The sequence below is a fragment of the Nyctereutes procyonoides genome, unplaced genomic scaffold (genome assembly GCF_905146905.1).
Source record: "Nyctereutes procyonoides isolate TBG_1078 unplaced genomic scaffold, NYPRO_anot_genome, whole genome shotgun sequence".
Classification (NCBI taxonomy): Eukaryota; Metazoa; Chordata; class Mammalia; order Carnivora; family Canidae; genus Nyctereutes; species Nyctereutes procyonoides.
The window spans coordinates 77,645,704-77,664,149 of NW_026575126.1; the positions used below are offsets into that span (position 1 = coordinate 77,645,704).

Here is an 18,446-nt window from a genome sequence, read left to right on the forward strand (position 1 = left end):
AAAAACAATAAAAATGTGAAAACCAACTAAAAGTTGCTTCTGCTTGGGGGGAAATGTAAATCAAAACAATGAGATGATATTTTTCTTTTCTTTACTTATTTATTTATTCATGAGAGACACACAGAGAGAGAGAGAGGCAGAGACACAGGCAGAGGGAGAAGCAGGCTCCATGCAGGGAGCCCGACATGCGACTCAATCCTGGGTCTTCAGGATCACACCCTGGGCTAAAGGCGGCGCTAAACCGCTGCGCCACCACGGCTGCGGCTGCCATAGACGATATTTTCCATAAAACAAATTCATAAAGGTCTAAATAATGAGAATACCCAATGACAAGGGTACAGGGCTCCTAACATTCTCTTACATTCATTACTAGTAGAATTTTTAAGAACAAGAAAAAATAGTTGTGACATGTTAAATGAGGGGAAAAAAGATATATGTACACAATATGATCTCAACCATTTTTTAAAATATTAGCTACATCTACGAGCACTTACTTTTGTGCCACGCTCTGTGCTAAGACTGTTTATACATACTGATGGATTGGTGTACTTCATATTCCCAATAATCCTGGGTTAGACACTACTGTTACCCTCATTTTATGAAGTGGAAACTGAGAAGAGAGACCAAATTATGCAGCCAAGAATTCAATCCAGGTACTCTTGCTTTAATGACTGTGATCTTCACTCTTAGCATAATGCACAAGCAGAAGTAAATTAAACTTTTAAAAGCAGAAGAATTGATTATACTCCACTTTTAATTCTTATTTTGTCATGGATCTTCCATGATTTTACTTCTCAAAAACAATGATTCTTTTGAAAAGGCCAATTATCCCACAAGAGGACAACAGCATCCTTGACATTCCCCTAAATTACAGATGCTATATAACAAAAGAAACTGTAGTTTATAATCTAATGGTTTAAAAGAATTTTTTAGCAAAAGAATGTTTTTCCAAATGAAATTTTATGTGAATCTATACTGAAAAACAGATTAAAATAGTATTTCACTCTATCAGTGTATTTTAAAAGCTCAAGTTTAGGGGATCCCTGGGTGGCGCAGCGGTTTGGCGCCTGCCTTTGGCCCAGGGCGCAATCCTGGAGACCCGGGATCGAATCCCACGTCGGGCTCCCGGTGCATGGAGCCTGCTTCTCCCTCTGCCTGTGTCTGTCTCTGCCTCTCTCTCTCTCTCTGTGTGTGACTATCATAAATAAAAAATAAATAAAAATAAAAAAATAAAAGCTCAAGTTTATAACATTTACAATGAAGGTCTTTTGATTAACACAAACTTTATTTAAGTTATGGATAATTGGGGGCGGTCAGACTTGTTCTGTTTTGATTGCGCAGTATCAAGAAAAACCTGATCCAAAGAGATTAGCAGTTGCAAATGCTAATCTTTTTTTAATAGTACATTAATGCTCTAAGGCTTTTATTGTACCTGTCCAAAAGTCTAAGTAGAAGAACATTTCTAAGTTAAATCTCTAAGAATAAATTGTATAATCAAGACATCAGTGTATTATGCATAAGGCAGTCACATGTTATACCATAAAGCAATGAGAGTTCTACAGTAGTGAATTTGCTGATATAATTTTACAAGAGCAAACAAGCACTAGCCTGAATTTTTTAAATACCAATATAAAGCTATAATCCTAATCAGCAGTCTTCTTAAAAATTCAGGTTATCTACACACAGAAAGCAATCCTGAGTGTTGGCATTATGGATATTTTTAATTTTTCCTTTTGCTTATTTTCCCTCAAATATTCTAAATAATTGCTTTTTTACTTTTTATCTTAAAATAACTATAAATCACAAGAATTTGCAAAAAAAAAAAAAAAATGCACAGGATGGTCCCTAACACACTTCACCAAACCTCCCTTGCATAACTAGAGTACAATACCACAACCAAGAAACTAACCTTAGTACAATCTAGAGTTTACTGAGATTTCACCAGTTTGCAATTTTATTACAGTTGTAGCTTCAGTGTAACCACAATTAAAATACAGAATATTCCTTCCCCACAAGGCTCCCTTATATGCTACCTTCCTTAACCAAGCCACACTTTCCCCAATTCTGAACTTTCTGGCAACTACTAATCTGTTCTCCATCACTATAATTTTGTTATTTCAATAATGTTATATAAATGGATTTATATAGTGTGTAACCTTTAAAGACTGGCACTTTTTTTTCATCTAGCATAACACCATTGAGATAACCTGGTGGTATAAATCAGTGGTCTCTACTGATTTAGCATGTTATGCATTTGAAAATATATACATGCTTATAAATGTTTTAAAGTTTAACATGTTAAAATGTGAATCAAATGCTTATGAAATCCCTGCTGCACTGCCACAGAACTAGGAGTTGGGGGAATGAATTTTGGAAACTGAACATCTAATACCTGTTAAGTACAACTGAACATAAATACTACAGAGGAGAGAAACCCCAGGATCAGTGTGTATAAGTCTTGTCCATGTTTACAAGAACATGTGGTTTACAAGAATGCCTGGTTTTGCATTTTTCTGGACAAGCTCTAGATTCCAGTCCTTTCTCCACCCAAGTGGGTCTATCATTCAAATAGGACCACTTGCTATTCCTTCAAATGGCCACCATCTTCTGCTTTTCTTCTTGCTGTTCCCTGGAGTCTTCCACATCATCAAGGAAATGAATCCCTCTTAAATTCTACTTCTATATCGTGGTTTAGCCAGCACCACACCCCAGGCCCAATTCTTCTGATTCTATGTACAGTGGATCCATGACTCAACACCTCTCTCGGAAAGAGCTTCCCCACCCTAGTACAAATTCAAACCAATTTCCCCTCCCACCCCAGGTGCCTAGATGCCCTTTATCTTCCTTCTCTTAGCAATTCTGCTAAGTCTTCCTGATAGCTCACCCCTCTGCATGCCTGTTCACTAACTAGGTGAGACAAATGCCTTGTCTTCACAAGTTTAGGCTTCAAAAGCAAATACTCCAGAAGCTTCTTGAATACCACGCCTTCATAATAATGTCCTTGCTTTTCCAAAAATTGCTCTAAACAAGTAAAAGCTATAATGCAAAATCTAGGCATTTTTGGCATACAGATGTTAAAAAAAAGGCACCAATGTTTGCACAGTTTTAAATATTTGGCTGATATAGGTATCACTTGATCAGTATTATATCTAAATGGAATTCAAAGTAGTAGTAAAGAGCTTGGACTTTTGAGACAGGTTGCTTGGGTTAGAATCAGGCTTCTGCCACCGTACTATTTAAATCAACTTTCAGTTACATTCTGTGTGCCTCAGTTTTCTCATCTGTAAAATGGTGATAAAAGCACCTCATAGGGGCAGCCTGGGTGGCTCAGCGGTTTAGCACCACCTTCGGCCCAGGGCCTGATCCTGGAGACCCAGGATCGAGTCCCACGTCGGGCTCCCTGCATGGAGCCTGCTTCTCCCTCTGCCTGTGTGTCTGCCTCTCGCTCTATCTCATAAATAAATAAATAAAATCTTAAAAAAAAAAAAGCACCTCATAGGACTGTTATGAGAATTAAATTAGTAAAGCATTTAGAACACTGCTTTGCACACAGTAAACATTATCTTACATATTAACAGTTATCTCTAACACATGGCAGTCCAGTTACTCTTCGTAATGTATTCTTTCCTCTTATACTCTAAGTTCATACTGCTTCTGAAATTTCCAGACCAAGAAACAATAACATAAGAACCAATATTTTATTAGTCAAAACTAACTTCTAGAACAAATTTTCTTTTACATACTAGCAGTTATTAACATTGCACCAAGTACGAATATAAGCACTTAAATATATATGGTGATGGAAAGAATGCTAGCAAAAAGTAGGGTATAGATCAGAATGTATAATATGATAACTTTGTTTAAAAATGGGAAGAAAAATATGGTCATATTTATGCTTGTGTATGCATAAAATGGCTCTGGAAAGTTTCAATTTTTTTTTTTTTAAATTTATGATAGTCACACAGAGAGAGAGAGAGAGGCAGAGACACAGGCAGAGGGAGAAGCAGGCTCCATGCACTGGGAGCCCGACGTGGGACTCGATCCCGGGTCTCCAGGATCGCTCCCTGGGCCAAAGGCAGGCGCCAAACTGCTGCGCCACCCAGGGATCCCGGCTCTGGAAAGTTTCACAGCTGCCTACGGAGAGGGAGAACTTCAAGTCAGAGTGAAGGGGTATGAAAAAGACTATTCACCATGTTTGCTTTAGTATCTTTGAATGTGAAGCATTATCTATACAAGAATTCAACTGAAGGGGCGGCTAGGTGGCTCAGCGGTTGAGCATCTGCCTTTGGCTCAGGTCATGATCCTCGGGGTCCAGGGATTAAATCCCACATCAGGCTCCCTAGGGGGAACCTGTTTCTCCCTCTGCCTGCATCTCTACCTCTCTCTCCGTATCTCTCTCATGAACAAATGAACAAATAAATAAAATCTTAAAAAAAAAAAAAAAGAGGGATGCCTGGGTGGCTCAGTGGTTGAGCGTGTGCCTCTACCTTTGTCTCGGGGCGAGATCCCAGGGTCCTGGGATGGAGTCCCGCATTGGGTTCCCTACGGAGAGCCTGCTTCTCCCTCTGCCTATGTCTCTGCCTCTCTTTGTGTCTCTCTCATGAATAAATAAAATCTTAAAAAAAAAAATTCAACTGAAAAGAATGGGGGGGGCAGTCCTTAAACAAGTACTTTGGAAGCTAGGCTTCTAGTCCCCATTTGCCATTAATTGTTACCTTGGGCAAGCTGTTTAACCTCTGAGTCTAGGTGGACAAAGCAAGGGGCAGCAAAGACTTCTAGGTTCTATTCTAAAAATGTAATATCTCAGGGTACCTGGCTGGCTCAGTCGGGGTCATGAGTTTAAGCCCCATGTTGAGCAATAGAGCTTACTTTAAAAAAAGGAAAAAAGGGATGCCTGGGTGGCACAGTGCTTAAGCATCTGCCTTTGGCCCAGGTCATGATTGTGGGGTTCCAGGGTCAAGTCCCATATCGGGCTCCTCGTACGGAGCCTGTTTCTTCTTAATAATAAGAGATAATAAAAAAAATAATAAGAGATAATAATAATAATGAGTGAGTCTCTTATTATCAGAGACTGCAAAAAAAGGTGATACCTCCAATCAATGATAATAGCTATAACTAAGTATATAATTTATTCCAGGTATCATCCAGGTATTTATTCTTTATATCATGATTAATCTCACTATTCATCTGGCAAAGTAGGTTTTAACAGCCCCATTTAACACAAAAAGCAACCGAAGCTCCGTGAAGATAAGTGACTTGCTTGAGACCACAGTCTAACAAGTAGCAGAGGTAGGAGCCCACCCAGAATCTTTGGATCTGAGCTCTGTACCAGATGAGGGTTACTTAATGTTGACTGGGAAACTGATGCAGCTTTGCAACAGACTATCTACTGATTTATATAAAAATGAGGAAAAATAAGGAGAAGAAAGAAAATCTTTTAATAAAGCTAGTTGATTCTTCTATTCTGAAATTCTGTCTACAAATTGAGTTAAAATATCCTTTCTTTAAATGAAATGATGGTGAAAGTAGCTAGTGATGTGAGTTGCTGTTGCTGTTTTTATTGGCTAGACCTGGCCAAAACACACACACACACACACAACAAACAAACAGAAAAACTGGCAACTCCACCGCACCCTCCCAATTTGGGGGGGGGGGTTGTTTTTCTTTTGAAATCCAAAGTCTGGGGGAACCTGGCTGGCTCAATCAGTGGAACACGTGACTCTTGATCTCTGGGTTGTGAGTTTGAGCCCCATACTGGGTGTAGAAATTACTTAAAAATAAAATTAAAAAAAAAAAAAAAAAGGAAAGGAAAGAAATCCAAAGTCTGGGAATTACTCCCTTAGAGAGTTGGCTCCCAAAATACTTGAGAACTTTACACACACACATCCCTCAAGATTCTCTCATTAATCTCTATTCTATTTGGATCAAGTGAGTTAAGGATTGAGAAATGAAAATAAAGTGGGTTTTAGCAATCCAAAGTCACATGAGTTAACAGTGGGTTCTGGTAGAGGACTCTCCTCAGGATTCTTTAAATCACATAACTTTTCTTATCCTTTATCTGCAATTCTATTCCCTCTAATCTGGGCCCAGACTTTCTTTTCCTAAAATAGTCAGATTTTTTAATACTTCTGCTAATAGCAACAATACTGAAGTCAAATAAAAAGAATTACTTGAGGTCTCCAATAATGTGATTTTATTTAAAGTCATTCTGACAAAATAAAAACTTTTAATGATGTTTATTCTCCCTATTCCAAAAAAAATTGGTCTATAAATCGGACTCAAGCCATTTTAATTTCCAAATTTCTGAACCTCCATTAAATACACACACACACACACACACACATATGGCATATACATATACGTAGCTTTGCAAGTAGTCTATAAACAGGCTGATCAAACTGAATAAGTGTCTTGAAAATAATTTTATTGTCTTTATGGAAAATAAACTCCTTTTGTTAGCCATGTCTTATTTCTTACCTATCCTCCTTTAGAGAGCACTGGATTTAAAATATTTTGTGTACACAGCTACACAAACATTAGTTCCAATCACAACATATTAAATTCACATTTAAAACTATAAAGAGGGGTGTCTGGGTGGCTCAGTGGGTTAAGCATCTACCTTCTGCTCAGGTCAGGATCCCAGGGTCTTGGGATTGAGCCCCACATCAGGCTCCCCCTCAGCAAAAAGCCTACTTCTCCCTCTCTCTCTACCTGCCACTACCCCTGCTTGTGCTCTGTCAAATAAATAAATAAAATCTTAAAAAAAAAAAAACCCTATGATGAGATCCACTTATTTTTAGTCTTACTTACATACTTATATATACTTAGTATACATATATACTCTTAATATTCTACTTGATGTTATTTATTTTATGGTGCTTTATTAAAAATCTAAAAAAGAGGGACTACTGGGTGGCTCAGTGGTTGAGCGTCTGGGGGATCAAGTCCCATATTGGGGGGGGGGAATCCCTGGGTGGCGCAGCGGTTTGGCGCCTGCCTTTGGCCCAGGGCGCGATCCTGGCGACCCGGGATCGAATCCCACGTCGGGCTCCCGATGCATGGAGCCTGCTTCTCTCTCTGCCTCTCTCTCTCTCTCTCTCTCTCTCTCTCTCTCTCTCTCTCTCTGTGACTATCATAAATAAATTTAAAAAAATAAAAATAAAAAAATTAAAAAAAAAAGTTCCATATCGGCCTCCCGGCAGAGAGCCTGCTTCTCCCTCTGCCTATGTTTCTGCCTCTGTGTGTGTGTGTGTCTCTCATGAATAAATAAATAAATAAAATATTTAAAAAAAAATTTTTTAAAAGAGCACAAAAACCTGGATCTTAAAGGATATGTTAAAATATTTATAGTCTATACTTATTGCATGATTCAAAAACACTCCTTTTTAAAGGAAAGTCAATTTTAAAAATTTAATCATACAGTTTGAAAAACATAAAGCACTCTTTCCATGCCCACAAGTTAAAAAGTCCAGTTAAATTTATTATAGGATACAACATTTGCAAATCTAAAATTGGTGATAAATCTGCCTAAACTGCATACTAATCTAGTATCAAAAGTTATTATTTCCTTTTCTTAAATCACTTGAAATATACTGCTGGATGGACTCTTCACTACATATTCATTCAATTAACTTTGGGTGCGAGGAACTTTTAAGTATAAAAGTCCTTTCCATTGGAAGTGAAATAAACATACAAATGTTTGCATAAAATACACTCTGTGGTTCTCAAAGGGATGCTGAATCTATTAAGTCTACTGACTTGGTTCAAAATACCCAACCAAAAATGTGAGCTTTCTGTCACATTGATAGGTTGTAACTGTTAACTAATATCTACATTTTAAACATGTGTTTAATGTAGCAATAATGAGGACTATTTTCCCACTAAAGCACAGGATTTTGGTTTAAGGGCAAATGAGACAGAACCCTCTAAGTGGAAAAAGACTGGCAACCTGAAGTTTGTAAACAATAACAAGACAAACTCCAATGCTTGCTTGTTCATGTAATCACCAATATGTAGGTCAAAATAAACTAGTGAGCTATACATTACCGTCTACCTAGCAATTTACAGATCAACGAGGGGGGGGAGGGGGAAGAAACTGCTTGAATATAAGTGCTGTTAAGAAATGCAACATATTAAGCATGTCTCTATAAAAACTGCAACCTATCAATTTTGAAGTCATTTATTTTACGTTTGCTACTTTTAGAAAAAAAGAGGCAGCCACTTTAGGATGTAAATTCTTCTTCTTTTGCAAACTAACTTGCCTAGGAAAACCTAGTGCAGAAAACAGAATGTGACAGAAAAATCACTAGAACATTTTTAAAAACTTGAAGCTATCAGTAAAACAAACCAATCCCTCTACTTAGGCAAGGCGTGCATTTCTAATCTTCTATGAGTGTCCCATTATACTAATCTACAATGTTTAAAAGTCAACCTAATGCCCCTCTATTACTACACTTGACATACCCCTCTATTTTAGGTAAAGAAGGCTTTAACTAGACCCAAAGTCAGGCCAATTCCCCCTCTTGGGCGCACGGAAATAAACGAGGGGGAATCCAAGAAATCAGATATGTTAAGTGCCGGTATCTTCTTCCAGAGGAGGGTCAAATTCGTGTTTGTCTGCAAATGTCACCGTCTCAAGAATTCTCCTTAGCGCCGAGTACAAAGAGGCCTGACCACAGAAACACCTGTCCTCGTAGCGGGGAGACAGGGGGAAGCAAGCCCCGAGCCCACGCCGGCCGCACCGCCTCGGACTGCAACCAGCCGGCACGAGCGGCGGACGGTGACCTCACGGCTCCCCCGGGCAGGGTCCCACACTCCCGACCCAGCTCCGCCGGCCAGAACCGGGAAATCTGTCCAGCCGGCCGGAACCCCCCCTCGGCGAACCCCTGTCGCTCCTTCCCGGCCGGCCCCCGCCTGCCCGAGTGCTCCCGGTGCGCTCCGGCCTCCCGGCTGCCTCTGCCACCTCATCCGTCCTCGCGGTCTCGCGCCCACCTCCACCCCGCGGCCCTCCCGCGGGCCGCAGCCCACCCGCCCCCCGCCCCGGCCACCGCGCAGCGCCGTCGGTCCCCCCGCGGCCCGGTCCCCGCCACCCCCCAGGCCCGAGCTCCCGCCGCGCGCTCCCCACCCCCAGCCTCCGCCCTCACCGCGCTCGGCCGCTCCCGGCCGCTCCCGGCCGCTCCCGGCCCGCTCCCCCCGCCGGGCTACCTGGAGGCCAGGGCGGCGGAGCACTTGACCCAGGGCCCCAGGTCGCAGAGGGCCCGGTGCTCGGGGTCCCGCTCCTTCTCCCGCTCCACGTGGTAGGCGTAGATGGAGAGCAGGATCCCGGCGGCGCACACTGCGTACCGGGCCACCCGCTCCCACCGCGGCACCGACACTCTCAGCAGGACGGGCGCCGCCATCTTCCCCCCGCTGCCGCCGCCGCCGCCGCCGCCGCCGCCGCCTTCGCCGCCGCCGCCTCCCTCCGCCTCCACCTCAGCCGCCGCCGCCCGTCGGGGCCCGACCCAGCCGCCGCCGCCGCCGCCGCCGCCGCCGCCTCCGCCGCCGCCGCCGCCGCCGCGCCCCATTGGCTCTACGGCCTCCTCTGGGCCCCGCCCCCACAGGCCCGCGGCCCAACCGCCCCGAAAGGAGAGAGCCCGGCGGGGCGGAGAAGGCGCGCGCGGGCGCGGAGGGAGGGGCGGAGCGCGCAACCGTCGGGAGGCCGGACCGGCAGGCGGAGACTGAGGCGGCGCGGCGCGGCGCGGCGCGCGCGGCGGGCAGGGCCGAGGGGGCGTGGCCGGGTAGGGGGCGGGGCCGGGCCGGGGAAGGGGCGGGGCGGGGCTTGAGGGGCGAAAGGGACCCGGGCAATGAAGAATAAATTCCAAAGACACCGCCCTGCGGGATTGAGTGAGCCCTTGGCCCCTCCCCCCGGGGAGGGGTGATCAGTTGCCAGCGTGTTTTCCTTTCCTGTCATTATTATTTGATATTTTTTGACCCAACCCAAATTATCCCTGGCCAATGCCCAGAGCTCCAGAGCCATGCTTCCATTACCTGTTGTTCCCCACCAAGCACCTTCGTGTTCAACAGGTGCAAACTTAAATATCTTTAAAAATTATTTATGAAAAAACCAAAAATTTTATTATGAATGCTTTGCTTCTCTGTAAGGTGAATTTGAGATGGCTTAACATAATTAGTGTAGTATAGAAAAATGTGAAAATGAACTGAAAAAACAGGACAAAGGAAAAAAGTCAGAATAAAAGGAAACACCAGGAGTAAGAACACAGATAAGCAGGTCATAAGGCCTTGCATAATTATTAAAACTGAACCATAAACTTGCCTCTGTGCTTCCTGATGGTCACAATTAAAAAGAATATACATGTATGTGATTGTCACTGTCCTTAAGAAAAAAGAAACATTCTTGGAGGTGGCCAGCTTTTCCCCTGGTTGCATCTCTCAAAGAGATTTCAGGAGCTTTATTTAGTGATTTTGAGTGATAAGCAATGTGCTTGTATTATCTATTGTTGGAAAACAGATTATCCCAATTTTAGCAGCCTAAAACTAAAGTCCCTTATTTTCTCACAGTTTCTGTGGGTCAGGGATGTGGGTGCCCTTTTGCTGGGTCCTCTGGTTCAGGGTCCCTCACAAAGCTGCATTCAACTTGTCAGCCAGGGCTGCAGGCATCTCAAGGCATAGAATCCTCTTTCAGTCTCACTCAAACACCATTGTCAGGCCTCAGGTCCTTCATTAGTTCCAGCCACTTGTACCTTTTCTATAAGAAGCTGCTATCTTCCCCTGGGGCAAGGAATAGGAGAGAGAAATGGAAGTCTTTGTTGTAAACTCATCTCAGAATAGACAGCCACTCACTTTTACTTATTCTGTTACTTAGAAGCTAGTCCCCAACCTAACTGTCCATCAAGGATGAACAGATAAAGAGGTGCCTGGGGGTTCAGTCGCTTGAGCAACCAGCTCTTGGTTTCAGCTCAGGTCATGATATCACGGGCTGTGGAGTGGAACCATGCAATGAGGTCCCTGCTCAGTGGGTACCTTGCCTGCCACAATGGAGCCCCACCAGCATCCAGCCCCCCAGTGAGCTCCGTGCTCAGCCGGGGAGTCTGCTTGAAGATTCTCTCCTTCTGCCCCTCCCTCTGCACTCTCTCTCTCTCTCTCTCAAATAAATAAATGAACTTTTTAAAAAGAATGAATGGTTAAAGAAAATGTGGTATTGTACAATGGAATATTATTCAACCATAAAAATGAAGGAGATCCTATCATTTGAGACAATGTTGATGAATCCTAAGAACATTACGGTGAGTAAAATAAGTCAGCAGAAAAAGACAAATACTATACAATCTCACTTGTATGTGGAATCTGAAGAAGCCAAACTCAGAAACAGAGTAGACTGGTGATTGGCAGGGGCTGGAGAGTGGGGGAAATGGGGAGAATTTGGTCGAAGGGTACAAACTTCCAATTATAAAATGAATCAGTTCTGGAGATTGAAGGTACAACATGGTGAATGTAGTTAATACCATATTATATATTTGAAAGTTGCTGGGAGAGTAAATCTTAAACGTTCTCACCACGTACTCACACAAAAGGTATGAGGTGATGGATGTGTTAACTAACTTTATTGGGGTAGTCATCTCACAATACCTACATATATCAAATCATCACGTACACTTTAAACTTACACAATGTTGTATGTCAATTATTTCTTAATAATGCTAGAGAGGAAAAAAGAAGCTAGTCTCTAGGTCCTATCTGCATCAAAAGGGAGGGGTTATTAACACAAAAGCATGGAAACCAGGCGATGGGATCACTGGGAGTTATCTTAAAGGCTGCTTACCACAGTCCCCAAAAGATCACCACTCTCTCTACTGGTACTGGTTTCCATAAATCTGAATGAGATTAGTCTCCCACAACCCCCCTCCTTCTATATTCCTTTCCTGACTTGATGAGACCCATTGACCATCTGGCTTCTTTCACTCATCATTACGGCTGTGAGGTTTATCCATGCTATCATGCATAGCTCTTGTTATTTCTCATTGCTGTGTTCTAGTCCACAATATGAATAGCAGTTTTACTTTTATATTTAATTTTTTTATTTCAAATTTTCATTTAAATTCTAGTTAGTTAACTTATAGTGTGATATTGGTTTCAAGAATAGAATTTAGTGATTCATTACTTAAATATAACATAGTGTTCATCATAATAAGTGCCCTCCTTAATACCCATCATCCATTTAGCTTATCCCCCTACCCACCTCCCTCCACCAACCTTCAGTCTGTTCTCTATAGTTAAAAGTCTTTTATGGTTTGCTTCCCTGTCTCCTTTTTTTTTTAACTCCTCCTATGTTCATCTGCTTTGTTTTCTTAAGTTACACACACAAGTGAAATCATATGGTATTTCTCTGACTGACTTATTTTGCTTAGTAAAATACCCTCTAGCTCTATCTACGTCGTTGCAAATGGCAAGATTTATTTTTCTTAATTGCTGAGTAATATTCGATTGTGTGTGTGTGTGTGTGTGTGTATGTGCGTGTGTATGTGTGTGTGTGTGTGTGTGTGTGTGTATCCCACATCTTCTTCATCCATTCATCAGTTGATGAATATTTGGGCTCTTGTTGATTAGGCTGTTATAAACATCAGGGTACATGTTGAATCTTTGAATCAGTATTTTTGTATCCTTTGGATAAATACCTAGTAATCCTAGTAATGGAGTTGCTGGATCGTAGGGTAGCGCTATGTTTAACTCCTTGAGGAACCTCCACACAGTTTTCCAGAGTGGCTGCACCAGTTTGCATCCCCACCAACAGTGCAAGAGGGTTCCCCTTTCTCTGCATCCTCTCCAACATCTGTTGTTTCCCGAGTAGTTAATTTCAGACATTCTGACAGCTGTGAGGTGGTATCTCATTGTGGTTTTGATTTGTATTTCCCTGATGATGAATGATGTTGAGCATCTTTTCATGTGTCTGTTGGCCATCTGGATGTCTTCTTTGATGAAATGTATATTCATGTCTTCTGTCCATTTCTTAGCTGGATTATTCAGTTTTGGGGGTGGTGAGTTGGATAAGTTCTTTCTAGATTTTGATATTAGCCCTTTATCCGATATGTCATTTGCAAATACCTTCTCCCATTCCAGAAGCTGCCTTTTAGTTTTGTTTCCTTCTCTGTGCAGAAACTTTTTCTCTTGATGAAGTCTTAATAGTTTACTTTTGCTTTTATTTCCTTTGCCTCTAGAGACGTGTCTAGTAAAAAGTTGCTATGACCAAGGTCAAAGGGGTTGTTGTCTGTATTCTCCTCTAGGATTTTTATGGTTTCAGTCCTCACATTTAGGTCTTTAATCTATATTGAATTTATTTTTGTGTATGGTATAAGAGGCCCAGTTTCTTCTTCTGCATGTTGCTTTCCAGTTTCCCCAACACCATTTATTGAAAAGACTTCTCTTTTCACTGGATATTCTTTCCTGATTTTTTTTTAAAGATTTTACTTATTTATTCATGAGAGACACACACACAGAAAGAGAGAGAGAGAGAGGCGGAGACACAGGCAAAGGGAAAAGCAGTCTCCACGCAGGGAGCCAGATGCGAGACTCGATCCTCGGACTCCAGGATCACGCCCTGGGCCGAAGACAGGCGCTAAACCGCTAAGCCACCCAGGGATCCCCCTCTTTCCTGCTTTGTTGAAGATTATTTTACCAGATAGCTGTAGGTCCATTTCTGGGTTTTCTATTTTGTTCCATTGATCTATGTGTTTTTGTGCCAGTACCACACTGTCTTGACGATCACAGCTTTGTAATATAGCTTGAAGTCCAGAATCTTGATTCCTCTAGCTTTGGTTTTCTTTTTCAGGATTGTTTAGGCTATTCAGGGTCTTTTCTGGTTCCATATAAATTTTAGGATTGTTTGTTCCAGCTCTGTGAAAAGTGCTGGTGGTATTTTGATAGGGATTGCATTAAATGTATAGACTGCTTTGGGTAGTTATAGACATTTTAAGGATGTTTGTTTTTCCAGTCAATTAACATGAATGAATGTTTTTCCACTTCTTTGTGTCTTCTTCCATTTATTTTATAAAGTTTCAGAGTACAGATCTTTTACCTCTTTGGTTAGATTTATTCCTAGGTATGTTACTGTTTTGGGTGCAATTGTAAATGAGATTGATCCCAATTCCTTGGTGTCTTTTTCTGCAGCTTCATTACTGGTGTACAGAAATGCAACAGATTTCTGTACGTTGATTTTACATCCTGCTACTTTGCTGAATTCATGTATTCTAGTAATATTTTGGTGGAGTCTTTCAGATTTTCTACATAGATTATCATGTTGTCTGCAAATAGTGAAAGTTTTACTTCTCCCCTGCCAATTTAGATGCTTTTTATTTATTTTTGTTGTCTGATTGCTGAGGCTAAGACTTCCAGTACTATGTTAAATAACAATATGGACATCCTTGTCTTGTTCCTGACTATAATCACAATTTTATTTATCCATTCTGTCCACTGTTGATAGACATTGATCTTCTTTTAGCTGCCATTAATAATGTTCTATAAGCATATTTTGGTGGACATGAGCACTCATTTCTTTTGGCAATATGTCCAAGAGTGGGCTTAGAGTCAGACAGTGTTAGTACATACTGCCTCTGTCAATTCAGTCTTCCACAAAGAAAATGCCAAGGTAGAATTCGATGTGCAAGAAATTTACAGGGGCAATTCCTGGGAAGGATAAAAGAGAGATGGAGGAAAAGCAGACATGAGGAACCTCCAGACCACAATGCAGGTCTGACCACTGTGAAAGCCTGCAGTCCCAGCCAGGCTGTCAGGGAGCCCAGTGTACAGAGTGTCCACCATAGGAGTTACCTGCAAGGCAGGATTCAGGATGGCCTGGCACTAGCACCTCTGCACAACTAGCACAGTCCCTGGCTGGCAGCCTGGAAAAACCATGGCCTCAACATGAACACTGGGGTGGATCCAAAGGTACGGCAGCTGGAAGCTATTGGCCGACTAGCCCCCTTGAAGCAGGCTGTCTTTGAAGGGAGATCTAAGTGGTGTACTCAGGGCCACCACATGACCAAACAGTTTTCCAAAGTGGTTATACCAATTTAAACTCCCATTAGCAATGTATGAGATTTCTCTATGCCCCACAGCCTCACCAAACTTTGGCAGTATCAGTGCTATTACTTTTTACACCTTTTGGTGGCTCTCTTGAGGGATTTCATTGTGGTTTGAAAATAGCCTTTGCCTGAAGACTAATGAATTTGAGCACATTTCATATGGTTATTGAGTACATAAAAGTTCTCTTTGTGAAGTGTCTATTTCCTACTTAAAAAATTAGGTTGTCTGTCTTATGAGATTATAGAAATTCTATTTTTAAAGACTTTATTTATTTATTAATGAGACACACAGAGAGAGACACAGAGACATAGGCAGAGGGAGAAGCAGGCTTGGTGCGGGGAGCCCGATGTGGGACTCGATCCCAGGACCCCGAGATCACACCCTGAGCTAAAGGCAGACACTCAACCACTGAGCCACCCAGGTGCCCCTGGAAATTCTTTATATATTCTGGATACAAATTCTCTGTCAATAAGTTTATTGCAGATGTCTTCTCCCACATGATATCTTGCCTTCTCCCTCTCTTAGTGGTGGGTTTTTTTTTTTTTTTTTTTTTTTTTTTTTTTTTTTTTGCTGAACGATAGAGAAGACATTGAATTCCTCACTTACATTTCACTACCTCTCACCTTGGATATTTCAAACTTCTTACTTATTCACAGCTTACTTATCTCTCTCTCCTGGAAGACTTTCCCACCTCTGTTATAATAGTGAAGATTCTGCTAATACAGACCCAGTTCACCAGGCCAGGGATTCAAACTCCATCAGGATTCTCTCTGCCCATCTATGTGTTGATTTTGTTCTCTCAGGAAAGCTGTGCATTCAGAAGGAAAAGTAGCTACTGTAGTTCTTCCATCTTGCATCTTTATCTTCTCCTACCAGAAAGGAACTGCCTATCACCTCTTAAGTTCACTGTAAAAAATCCTAATTGAAGATTCCAGGTTGACCAGCCTTAGGTCATTCATGGGCCCTGTAGCTAGAAAGAGTGCTGGGTCTGGCAGCCCACATACCCATAGGAGATTCTACAAAGAAGCAGCCCTCCCAAAGAATAAAGGAGTGCTATTCCCAAAAGCAGGAAGAGGTAACTGGACAGACAAAGCAAGAGGCTAATCCAATCATTTATTCCACAAATATTTATTGGGCACCTACTACATGCCAGGAATAGCTGTAAGGGTTGGAGCCATAGTGGAAAAGATGAGAAATGGCCCTTGCCTCACAGAGCTCACACTGTGAGAGAAACTAGGTGAGGCTGTCCCTGTTGGGGGCTCACACAGAAGAGCCCTATTGTTGTACAGAAGAAGCCCCTCTGTTCCCAGACAGGCAAAGCTGTTCATCACCCTTTCTGCAGTACCATTAGAGAGCCAAGACCTTCTTCTGCTGATAGGCACAACTCTGGGAGGTTGATTTCCAATTCAAGAATGTAAACGTCAAAATTTATACACAGATGGAAACTTCATACATTGCTGGTAAGGAATATAAAATGGTGCAGTAACTTGGAAAACAATTTGGCAATTCTTTAAGATGTTAAACACAGAATTACCATATGACCCAGTAACTCCACTCCTAGGTATATATCTAAAAGAATTGAAAACATGTGTCCACACAAAAACTTACACATGAGCATGTTCATAGGAACATTATTCCTAATGGCAAAAAATTTCCATTAATTGACAAATGAATAAACAAAAGTATATGCGTACAATGGACTATTACTATTCAGCCATAGAAAGGAACAAAATACTTTTGCATGCTACATCATGGATGAGCCTTGAAAACATGCTAAGTGAAAGAAGACATAAAAGGCTACATATTGTGTTATTCCTTTTAAATGAAATGCCCAGAATAGGGAAACCTCTAGAGAGAGAAAATAGATTCCTAGTAACAAGGAGCTGGGGTGATGGAAAATACTAAGTGACTGCTAATGGTTATGGAGTTTCTTTTTGAAGTAATTTAATGTTCTGAAATTCAATTGTGGTGGTGGAATCACAACAATGTAAATATGCTAAAACCATTTTAAAAAGGTATATTTTATGGCATGTGAATTTTATCTTAATAAAGCTGTTTTTAAAAGTGTGCACATGGAGGGGAGCTTGGATGGCTCAGTTGGTTAAACATCTGACTCTTGATTTCCACTCAGGTCGTCTCAGAGTCCTGAGATCAATCCCCACATTGGGTTCCATGCTCAGCACGGAGTTGGCTTGAGATTCTCTCTCTCCTCCTGCCCCTCCCCGTTTACAAACTCTCTCTCTCTCTAAAAAAAAAAAAGTGCAAGTAGAGCTTCTGCATTGTAATTGCCCATTTAATGCTGTCTCTACTAACTGCAAACTCCATGAGGCCAGTGGCTGGGTCTTTTATATTCCCAGTAGTTGGTGTAGTGCCTGGCACAGTACTTGGTGAATGGGTGAATGAATGAATGAATGAATGAGACCAGCTTGAATGACACTTCATTCAGGAAACCTCCAACTCTGTGCTCCCAAAGACTTTCTCCCCATTTCTTTTTGTTGGAGGGACAGATTCAGTCTAGCAGGGATCTTGGCATCCCTGGCCACATCCCCCCAGGCCACTGCAGCTACAACTCCATTCCCTGTGCTGGTTTCAAGGTCTATCTTTCATTAACACCTGGAGATGTGCCTTTCTTCCTGCCAAGCTTGGTTATGTAGCAAAGTTTTTTTTCTGAGAATGTTTTATCCAATATTTATGTATTTTTTGTTTTCTGTGTTGGCTTAATCCACCATGCTCAAACCAGAAATCCTAAAAGGTTTCCATAAGCTTGTTCATGCCCCCCAGCTTGTTTTGCTGAGCTGGATGCTATACTCTTCATTTTTTGTTTAGGGAGAGGTCACAGCAAGGATATGGCAGGACAATATTGGAAGTAGCTGGCCAGATATCTTTCTACAGCAGAATCTGTGAAGCCCAGGTGTCCCAGGGTCCTTCAGGAAAACATCACTCAAAGTAAATGTCCTATAGAGAAAGAGTGGATTCTGATATCATTTAATAACTATCAATACAGAAGAAATGCTCATTTTTAAATATTGATGAGGAGTGGACCAGTACACATCCTATGCACACAGGTGACCTGTTGACCCACTAGGTGAAGAGGCCATCACCTGATCACACATCTAAGTGCTGGACACTGTGCCAGCCTCTTGATAAGCTATACTTAAACTTCATAAGATCTGTATAGTGTAGGTATCATGATCCTCAGTTTTCAGGAGAAAAATAAGCCTCAGAGGTTGAGTAAGTTGTCTAATTACTTAAGAGGTAGAGCTTCACACTGGGTGTTGCATGGAAGGGTGGAATCATTATATTGTACACCTGAAACTCATATTATACCATATGTGGTAACTAACTGGAATTAAAAAAAAAAAAGAGGTAGA

The 18,446-nt window shown here is 41.8% G+C and overlaps 1 protein-coding gene across 1 annotated transcript in view; it reads right to left on the reverse strand.

The window, feature by feature from the left end:
* Positions 1 to 9,459, reverse strand: part of VKORC1L1 (vitamin K epoxide reductase complex subunit 1 like 1) — a 69,766-nt gene extending 60,307 nt beyond the window's left edge. The window contains exon 1 of the mRNA XM_055340267.1: positions 9,205 to 9,459. Within this exon, the coding sequence (XP_055196242.1) occupies positions 9,205 to 9,398 (194 nt within the window). The 5' untranslated portion in view covers positions 9,399 to 9,459. The remainder of the gene's footprint in view (positions 1 to 9,204) is intronic.
* Positions 9,460 to 18,446: the final 8,987 nt, after the last annotated feature.